The 10,111-nt window shown below is 36.3% G+C and overlaps 1 protein-coding gene across 1 annotated transcript in view; it reads right to left on the reverse strand.

Moving 5' to 3' along the window:
* Positions 1 to 10,111, reverse strand: part of ATL1 (atlastin GTPase 1) — an 83,596-nt gene that overhangs the window by 46,429 nt on the left and 27,056 nt on the right. The window contains exons 2-5 of the mRNA XM_011999768.1: positions 6,842 to 7,089; positions 3,863 to 3,997; positions 3,296 to 3,400; positions 1,063 to 1,135 (exon numbers count right to left, since the gene is read on the reverse strand). Of these exons, the coding sequence (XP_011855158.1) occupies positions 1,063 to 1,135; positions 3,296 to 3,400; positions 3,863 to 3,997; positions 6,842 to 7,089 (561 nt within the window). The remainder of the gene's footprint in view (positions 1 to 1,062; positions 1,136 to 3,295; positions 3,401 to 3,862; positions 3,998 to 6,841; positions 7,090 to 10,111) is intronic.

Consider the following 10,111-nt stretch of genomic DNA (forward strand, 5'->3'; position numbering starts at 1 on the left):
TTTTTTGGAGACAGGGTCTCACTCTGTCACCCAGGCTGGAGTGCAGTGGCATGATCTCTGCTCACTGCAGCCTTGACGTCCCCGGCTCAAGTGATCCTCCTACTTCAGCCTACTGAGTAGCTGGGACTACAGGCATGTGCCACCACGCCTGCCTGGCTAGTTTTTGTATTTTTGGTAGAGATAGGGTTTCACCATGTGGCCCAGGCTGGTCTCAAACTCCTGGGCCCAAGCAATCTGCCTGCCTCAGCCTCCTAAACTGCTGGGATTACAGGTGTGAGCCACTGCATCCGGCCCTGGAGAATCTTGAAATGAATTCGAAAGAGGAGAAGAAACATACACTGTGCCCAGAGCATAATAAAACCTGAAGAGTTGTGCTCCTTAGTGCTAATCCTGGGAACTTTCTCAGTACTGTCACTATTTGTAAACCGAATCTCTGCTTCTTTGTTTCTGCTCCTTTTGGAGCAGTGATTGCTCTGTAGTTTTCCTGAGGCTAGATTGAGCCTTATCACCTCAGTTGTGTTTTTTTTTAAATGTCTGTGACTTGCAGTGTGACTCTTTTTCTAAAAAATATATGAAATTTGATGTCAAACTAGGGAGAAAGGTAGTTACTCATTGATATGGTTAGGCTTTGTGTCCCCACCCAAATCTCATCTTAAATTATAATCTCCATAATCCCCACGTGTCAAGGGCGAGACCAGGTGAAGGTAAGTGAAACATGGAGGCTGTTCTTGTGATAGTGAATGAGTTCTCACAGATCTGATGGTTTTATAAGGGGCTCCTCCCACTTCGCTTAGCACTTCTTCCTGCTGCCTTGTGAAGAAAGTGCCTTGCTTCCCCTTTGCCTTCGGCCATGATTGTAAATTTCCTGAGGCCTTTCCAGTCATGCTGAACTGTGAGTCAATTAAACTTCTTTCCTTTATAAATTAACCAGTCTGGGGCAGTAATTACCAGGCACCTAATTGGGCCAATAGTTCCTGTGTAAACAGCAGAATCAGAATCTGATTATGTTTTGAAATCATTCCCCAAAATTCTGCTATATATATTCCAAAGACTACCAGATACACAAAAAAGAAAATATTGTTACCTGGAGGTGCTGAAGATCATCCTCCTGGACATTTTGGGATAAGTTATATACCTTGATAAAGAAATAAAATCACAATGATAAGATAATTGGCATCATCCTAAGCACTTACTTCATCATTCCCTACTTTTAAAAATATCAGTTATCACAAAAATGAACTTTCTTATATACTTGCTTACATGATGATATTTGTAAGACCTTGAGAGAGAAGTAAAAGAAGGTTGAGAGACAATAAGGAATGTACAATGATTATAAAATGGTTCTAGAAGTACAGTAGCCATCTGCTCTGGAGACAGAATATTAAAATTATTTTATGAACCTAAAGAATGAGTCAAAAAAACTCATTCTTCCAAGCAAGACAAAATAATAGCAATCTAAATCTCAGCAAGCCATATGGAAAATTTTGTTTTGAAAAATCATGTTGGCCGGGCGCAGTGGCTCATGCCTGTAATCCCAGCACTTTGGGAGGCCGAGGCAGGCGGATCACAATGTCAGCAGATCGAGACCATCCTGGCTAACATGGTGAAACCCCGTCTCTACTAAAAATACAAAAAATTAGCTGGGCGTGGTGGCAGGCGCCTGTAGTCCCAGCTACTCGGCAGGCTGAGGCAGGAGAATGGCATGAACCTGGGAGGCCGAGCTTGCGGTGAGCAGAGACCGCGCCACTGCACTCCAGCCTGGGCGACGGAGCGAGACTCATCTCAAAAAAAGGAAAGAAAAGAAAAGAAAAATCATGTTGACTTCTTCACAATTAATCATTTTATTTATGTCTGAACAGAGTTTCATCACATGGAAGTTAGGTTCTGAATATCATGCTCACAGCCTTATACATATGCATTGCTGCTTCATGAACAGATCACAGCATTAAGACGACATTTTTTGAGGGGAATAAATATCATTAACTTCAAAGAAAAGTTAAGGAGGCTTATATGTTTATATAGTGATATAAAAAGAATACTTTGTATACTTATTTAAATAACATCATCATTTCTCACATAATAAAAAATAGTCATTACTAAGGAGTTAGCAGATTTTTCTATGAAAATATTCAATGTATTCAGGTCAAATATAAATAATGAGTAATACTGAAAAGGCAAACTCAATCTGGTTTAAATAGGCTTGTATAACTATGGCTTACACTGTGAATTATGAATAAATTAGATTAAGTCGGTATTTTAAAGGCTTATACAATGTATGTATTCAAAATATCATATTGTACATGATAAATATATATAATTTTTATTTGTCAATTGAAAGAAAAGTTAATTTTTAAAAGTTGATTAAATAGGTTATAACCATAACATTTTTTATGACTTTTACTTTAAAGTCCTTTATTTAATAAATTCAGTCTTTCCTTCCTCCTTCTGTTTACCCTGTCTTGTTTGTCCTAACCATATATGATGCCCTTGTTACTGCTTTACTAGTTCCATTCTCTATGCTTGCTTATAATTTCATCCTTGACTCACTCATCCTAACTACTTTGCCTTTTCTGCATTTTTAAGCTCTCTTACTTTTTTTTATTGATCTGCCCTGTTCCTTGGCCACTCTCTCTTTTTGCTTTTGCCAGTGGATTGAAAATATCTAAAAATAGTCTTAAAATCTTTTATGCTATGGGTTCTTTGGTTCTAATAAAACTCTACAAGGATTTTCAGGACAATTTAGAAAGCCCACAATAACCTCAAAAATAAAACTTTTTAAAAAGTGAAAGAAAAAAGGAAAGGAAAGAAAGATAAATTTTATATACAAGATATTTACTTTCCTAAATGTACATTAAGGTGTTTTTAAAAGCTATGAACACATGTAAATGTTTTTACATTTAGTTCTACTGGCTATGTAGAACAAAATTTATATTTATAAATCCTGTTTCATTAAACGTAACTTATAATAGATGGTCTCAATGTACACTCATATAAGATTTATGTTACTGAGTTTATTGTAGGCTTTAAACAACAACAACAAAAATCCCAATAAGATAATATGACCTTTTCTAACCAAAGCAGTCAATTTGAAAGTTTGTCAGTAATTAGACTACAATAACAAAAACAATTCTACTCCTACAGAAATCACAAGAACTGGCATGCTAATTGAGTCAAATAATATATATGATTCCCAATTTCTGTTGTTTATCTCATTATCACATGTATATAGAAACACATACACTCATAATTTTTAGTTAAAGAAACATCATCAAAATGGGTTTATTTTATTTCATACCTGTATTGAGCTGATCATTGTGCTAAGGGCAAATACTGTGGCTGAATCTCTCAAAGTTGACTGACTATCAAAGGTTCCCTGAGTATCCATCAATAACACTGCAACCTACAGGCAAGAAGAGTACATTACTGATATTTTATAGAACATCTAGGTCATTAGGGTTACCATAATATTAATATCATAAGAACTAAAGCAAACCATTATTAATGAATACTATTTTAGATAATTTCTTACACATACCATGAATGCCACAGAAAATAAAAATATTAACTGCTGATTACTATTATAAGTAATTTTTACTAGTAATCCAACATTACAGAAACTTTATGTAGCAGTGAAACAAAATACAGATGTTACTTGCTGATCTGCTATTCTATCATCCTTATAATTTTGCCCACCCTGATCACAAGAAAGGGAAACAAAGATCATGCTATAGGATGCTACCCCACTTTAAGCTTCATATCAAATGATCAAAATTAATTTTCAAAAGTGCATCTTCAAGGATCCTAAAAAGTAGTAACTGTTATAAGTGAAAACTCAATTTTATTTAGGAAGTTAGCATCATACCTTTTTACCATCAGGTTTATTGATAAGGAAGACTTCACTCCAGATCTGAATTCCTGTGGTCTCTCGTTCAGATCCACCTCTCCATGAGAAACCAGTCAATGGTTCATTGTAATCTCCAACCCAATCAACTGATTCCTATAAAATAATAAAGTCTGTGATATGGAACTTGATATGTGTGTATAGTTTTTTTTCCATTCATCCATTCTGATTCTTATCCCTCTCCAATTCTAGTTAAAAGGAAACAACATATGCACATCTAATGCATCAATACAATCACTTTATTCATCCAAAAAATAATTACAGAGGAGCAACCATCTGCCACATTTTTGATATGTCCTGGGGATATAAAAATGAAAAGATATCATTGCAGACCAGAGGAAATTCACAGCCTAACAGTGAGACAGACATGCAAACAAACCATTATGATGCAATAAATGCATGCCAAAATGGAAGTATATATAATGCATAAATGGTAGCATAAAAAAGAAATAACCCTTGGTCAGGCAAGACCACATAGGATGTTTGACCTAAGACTTGAAAAATATTTAGGAATTTTCCAGGGGAGCAAATTTGGAGAAGGCATTCCAGAAAGGAAGGCAGGCAGGCACAAAGGAAGGAAGTAGAGAGCATATTATGCTTTGGTTTTGGGGGAGGAGGAAGCAAGTAGCAGGAAAAGGCTAGACAGATGGCCAGATTCTGAAAGGCCTTGTAAGGTGCTTAAGGGAGTCAGATTTTATCCTGCAGGCAATGGAAAGTTATGAAGAAGCAGAGATGAATTATCATCATAGTTGTGGTAGAGAGATACTATTCTAGAAGTAGGTAGGGGTAGTTAGTAGGGAAGGGAAATGATAGCTAGAAGGGATAAGGGGTGGGTGCTATAATAAAGGTCAAAAATATGATTGAGGGCCTGACCAGGGCCGGGACAGCAGGAAGGAGTAGACAAGTACTGCTACAAGTGGGGTTTGAGAAGCCAAAGGAAGAGAGAATAGGAAAAACTATCAATTGTATAAAGGCTGAAGATCAAGTTGGATAAGGAATGGAAAATATCCCATAGATTTAGTAAGTCAGTAATTGGTGACCTTGGTTGATAGTAGTTACCCCCATTTTGATATTTGTTGCAGAGAATAAGTTATTAGTTTTTGGAAGATCTCATTAGATAATTCTCCAATCTAAAACCTTACATTAACGAATGCAGAGGAATTTTGGAGAGGACTACTTGGACTGATAAAAAATCTACATAAACTAATTTAAAGAAAAACTTATTTAATTATATCTTATCTTGTTCTAAAAGGCATTTTAAACCCTTACCAAGCGCTTTGGTTCTTCTATGAATTTGTTCTATTATCTGCCTCAATAACCTATTCAATCTTATTTCTTCTTCATCTCCAATACTTAATTTCCACTCGAGGGAAGAAGGTGTACACTCTGTTTAATACATATATCATACTTTTTCCTCATAGTCCAGAATGTCCATTTTTCCTTTTCTGATCCAGATCCACACATCTTCAAAATCTATTCTAACTCCCAATATCTCTATAAAGTTTTCTCCAGTTACTTTTGCCCACTATATGCCCTTCCCTGAACTACACTTAGAAATATATCGATCAGTCCGGGCATGGTGGCTCATGCCTATAATCCCAGCACTTTGGGAGGCTGAGGCGGGCAGATCACTTGAGGCCAGGAGTTCAAGACCAGCCTGGCCCACATGGCGAAACCCTGTCTCTACTAAAACTACAAAAGATTAGCGAGGCGTGGTGGCGCATGCTTGTAATCCCAGCTACTTGGGAGGTTGAGGCAGGAGAATCCTTGAACCCGGGAGGCAGAGGTTGCAGTGAACCAAGATTGTGCCACTGCACTCCAGCCTAGGTGACAAGAGTGAAACTCCATCTCAAAAAAAAAGAAAGAAAGAAAGAAAGAAATATATTAATCACCATATCACCATGTAATGATGCTCTAAATATTTCACCTATCGTTATTCTGTCTCCTTGGCCAAACCGTGAGATGCCTAAATGCAAAATCTACAGTATGTTTTCTTTGGTATCCACCATAGTGCCTAGCACAATCTAGGACATTTAGCAGGTAGTCAATAAATAATTACTATTGAGGTGGAAATTGAAATTTTTCCAATAAGGTATTACCTGGAAAAATGTCTTGGGATGCATACTTCAATGAATAAATTGTGATTATTATTAATTAGCATAATAACATTTCTATAACATTCACTCTGAGTCAATGATCTACATTGAGATATTCATAAAAACCATAAGCCTGAAAAATAACCTTGAAGGACAAGGAAAACATGCCCAGCTAATTTTTGTTTTTGTTTTTCTTTTTAGTAGAGATGGGGTTTCACCATGTTGGCCAGGATGGTACTGATCTCTTGACCTCATGATCCACCCGCCTCGGCCTCCCACAGTGCTGAGGATTACAGGCGTGAGCCACAGTGCCCGGCCAGCAATTTATTTTCAAATGCATCAAAGAATAACTTGGAGTGATGGCTGGAAAGAGGGATGAACAGATGGAGTCATAAGTGATAACGCAGGAATACTAATGTTAACGGTAGAATCTGGGTGGTGGATACCAAGATGTTTAGTATAAAATTCTTTTAACTTCGCTATATGCTTGAAATACGTCATACTAAATGTTGGAAAAAAGTGATTACAATACAAAAGTTATGTGACATTTTAAACACTATAACATTTAAGTATAATCAGGATATTCTGTGTCTATTCTTTAAAGAATAAAAATATAAGTAATATTCTAAGGGAAATGCAACAAAGCAGCTTCAGAGAAAATTGGTCTGTGTAGTTTGGCCCCCAAAGCACTGAGGTTGGAATGGTTACACCACAGCATTTCTTTAGCTGGTTCATATATAGGGTACATAATAATAGAAATGAACATTTTGAACACCATTAAACAAAAACACGAAGTGACAGAAGCACAGAAGAAAGAAAACTTTTTGAAGTACTTCCTGCATACCTGGTTGTACATGTATCTCAACATGAAGTCCATCAGGAATGATTTTCCTTTTCTAAATGCTCCAGCAACAGATACAGCAACAACCTCCTTGTCTCTGACAGCCTCCGAAAGAAGGATCCGATTTAATGCAGTTTCATCTAACTCAAAGGAATGGTCATCTTTGACAATGAGCACTTGGACTGGTCCTGCCTTTTTCACTGGCTCCTCCTCTTCTGAGCTCCATTCATATGTCTTTTCCGAAAATCCACCTGTTGAACAGAGCAGTGACTGGTTCAGCTAATCATTCAAAGTGCCAAGAAATGTATATGTATCTCTTAACTCTCAAACATCTGATACAGGAGCATACTGGAATTAGAAATGCCCACTTTATGCTGGGTGCCATGGCTCATGCCTGTAATCCTAGCACCCTGGGAGGCTGAGGTGGGAAGATCGCTTGAGCCCAGGAGTCAAGAGCACCCTGGGCAACATAGCAAGATCCTGTCTATATAAAAAATCTAAAAATTCGCCAGATGTGGTAGTGCGTGCCTGTGGTCCCAGCTCTCAGGAGGCAGGGGTGGGAGGATCACTTGCCCAGGAGGTCAAGGCTACAGTGAGATGTGATTGTGCCACTGCACTCCAGTCTGGGCAACAGAGGGAGACCCTGTCTCAAAAAAGAAAAAAGAAAGAAAGAAAAGAAATGTTTGTTTTAGTGACATATTTTAATGTCATTCACACTATATTCCAGAAGGACTTACATTTGTTCTTTCTGATCATATGACTGAAACAAAAAAAACTTTCAAGAAAACTCTAAGTCAGTGCAGATGTCTCTGTTTGCTGAGTCAGAAAGAAAATCAAAGCAAAGCACTCTACTTTTGGAGCAGAGGAATAAAATGATTTTAGTTCACACTTTCTTTATCCCCCAGAAATAGCTTATTTACATAAAGGATCCTTGCAATACTTTTTAAAGCTGAACATACATAGGAAGAAATACATAGAAGGGCTCGGAATCACAGATTCTCAAGCATGCTATTGGCATTATTATAGATGAGGAAATTAAAGCCAAAGACGTGACTGACCTTGCCCAAGAGATGGAAATGGAATTTAGAAGGAAGGAAATGGTAGACTTCCTCATATAGGATTTCTATATCTTTCTCATGTTATTTATTTAATCCTTGTAATGTTCCAGTAAGGTATTTATTATTATCTGTATTTTTGACACATGAGAAAATTAAGAATCTAATTAAATTTCCCAGGAGCACAACTATTAGAAAGTGACAGATTACAGGTCCAAGTTCACATGGACAGTAACTGCCAACCTGGGATTAGATTGCAAGAGTCAAAACTTTCATCCTAGATCTTTCTACTATGATAAAAAAAAAAAAAAAAAAAAAAATTCTGCCTCTTTGGTAGCAATCCAATAACTTTTGGACAATACATACATAGGCTCATTTGCTTTGAATCATAAGAACAGAAAGTCTATACATACACCAATTAATTCCTCAGATCAGATATATGATCTAGCCTCAAAGAAACCCTCAATAATTGCTATTGTAGAAACCTTAATCCCCAATGTGACAGTATTTAGAGATGAGGCCTTTGGGAGGCCTTAGATTAGGCTAAGATTAAGTAATGAGGGTCTCCCATCATAGAGTTAGTTCCCTTATAAGGCAACTAAGGAACCAGAGCCTGTTTTCTCTGAATTGTGAGGATACATGAAGAAAGCAGTCTATGAACCAGGAGGAAGACTCTTACAAAAAATCCAGCCCTGCTGGCATTCTGATCTCATCCAGCTGCCAGAATTGTGAGAAATAAATGTTTGTTCTTTAAGCCACCCAGTCTATGATTTTCTGTTACAGCAGCCCAAGGTGACTAAGACAATAATACTAATTTTGCAACAAACTGGACTCTTAAATAATCTTTTACCTAAATTTTTGAAAATATCTTTAGGTAGACATTCTTCATGATGTCTATTTGATAAGAAGTTTTATAACTAGATAAAAGCAAGGCAATCATATCTCTTGGCATAATTTTAAATAAGTCTTCAGATCACATTGACATATATATCACATTGATAACTTTATTGCTATTCATCTATAAAATAATGCTATTGAAATACTGAAAATATACAATTTTAGTTTTGCATGAGTAGAGATAAACATACACCACTACTTTCTGAACAATCGTCAAAGCATCTAGAGACAACAGACCTTTGCCTATAGCCACGAATCAGAGTTGTTCTCTCTGTGAAGTTAAGAAAAGTTGACTTTTTATCTGAAAGATAATAGCTTCTCTATCGCCGTATCACAGGTGCCGGAGTCAGAGAGCCTTTGTTTAAACCCCAGCCTTACAATTTACAACATAAAGTTGTGGAAATTATTTAGCTTCCCAATGGCTCAGTATGCTCCATTTTAAAAAGATTAATAATGGTACCCATATCAGAAAGCCTTTGTGAAGACTAAACAAAGTAATTTCCATTCAATAAAAATTGAAGAATCTGACAAACAGTACATGCTTAATTAATGGTGACGGTTATTAATACTATTATCTATTCATGTTTGATTACAGTCCTACCTACCACCTAATTTCAGCCTCAGTACAAAGGCCCTTTTTGAGAATAGCAAATACACATTTTATTTGATGATTTTATTTGATGATGCTCCTTGCCTATGATTTAATTATGACCTGAGCACACAAATGTGAATCACGGACCCAAGCTAGACATAATATTTTGGATAGACAAACATCTTTGGTGCAGAAAACTAGATCATAACTTTCTATAGACTGAAATAATTGTTTGTAACAAACTACGCATATGCAAAAGGTACTTGAGAATGCACATAGAAATGGAATTTCTGGGTTGTAAGTTTTTCAAATATTCAACTTTAACACATGATGCAAAATTGTCTTTTTCTAAGTGGCTATATAAATGTTTTGCTTCCACCATCAGTTTAACATCCTATTGATCCATATCCTTTCTAACACTTGGTTTTATCTGACTTTGTTTTTGTCAATTGCAGAGGTATAAATTGGTATCTCACTGTGGTCTTGATAAACATTTCTCTAATTGCTAATAAGGTAAGCATCTCCTTTTATCCATTTTTCTATTAGGTAGTTTGTCTTTCTCACTGATTTGTAGTTCTTTATGTATTTTGAATGCTAGCCCTTTGTTAGTTATATGCGTAGCAAAAGTCTTCTAGTTTCTAAGAGCTTGCCTTTTCATTTTCTTTCCTTAAGCTATAATTGATGAAAAGGCATTCTTAATTTTAATGTAATAGGTTTTATTAATATTTT

The sequence above is a fragment of the Mandrillus leucophaeus genome, unplaced genomic scaffold, assembly GCF_000951045.1.
Source record: "Mandrillus leucophaeus isolate KB7577 unplaced genomic scaffold, Mleu.le_1.0 Scaffold60, whole genome shotgun sequence".
NCBI lineage: Eukaryota > Metazoa > Chordata > Mammalia > Primates > Cercopithecidae > Mandrillus > Mandrillus leucophaeus.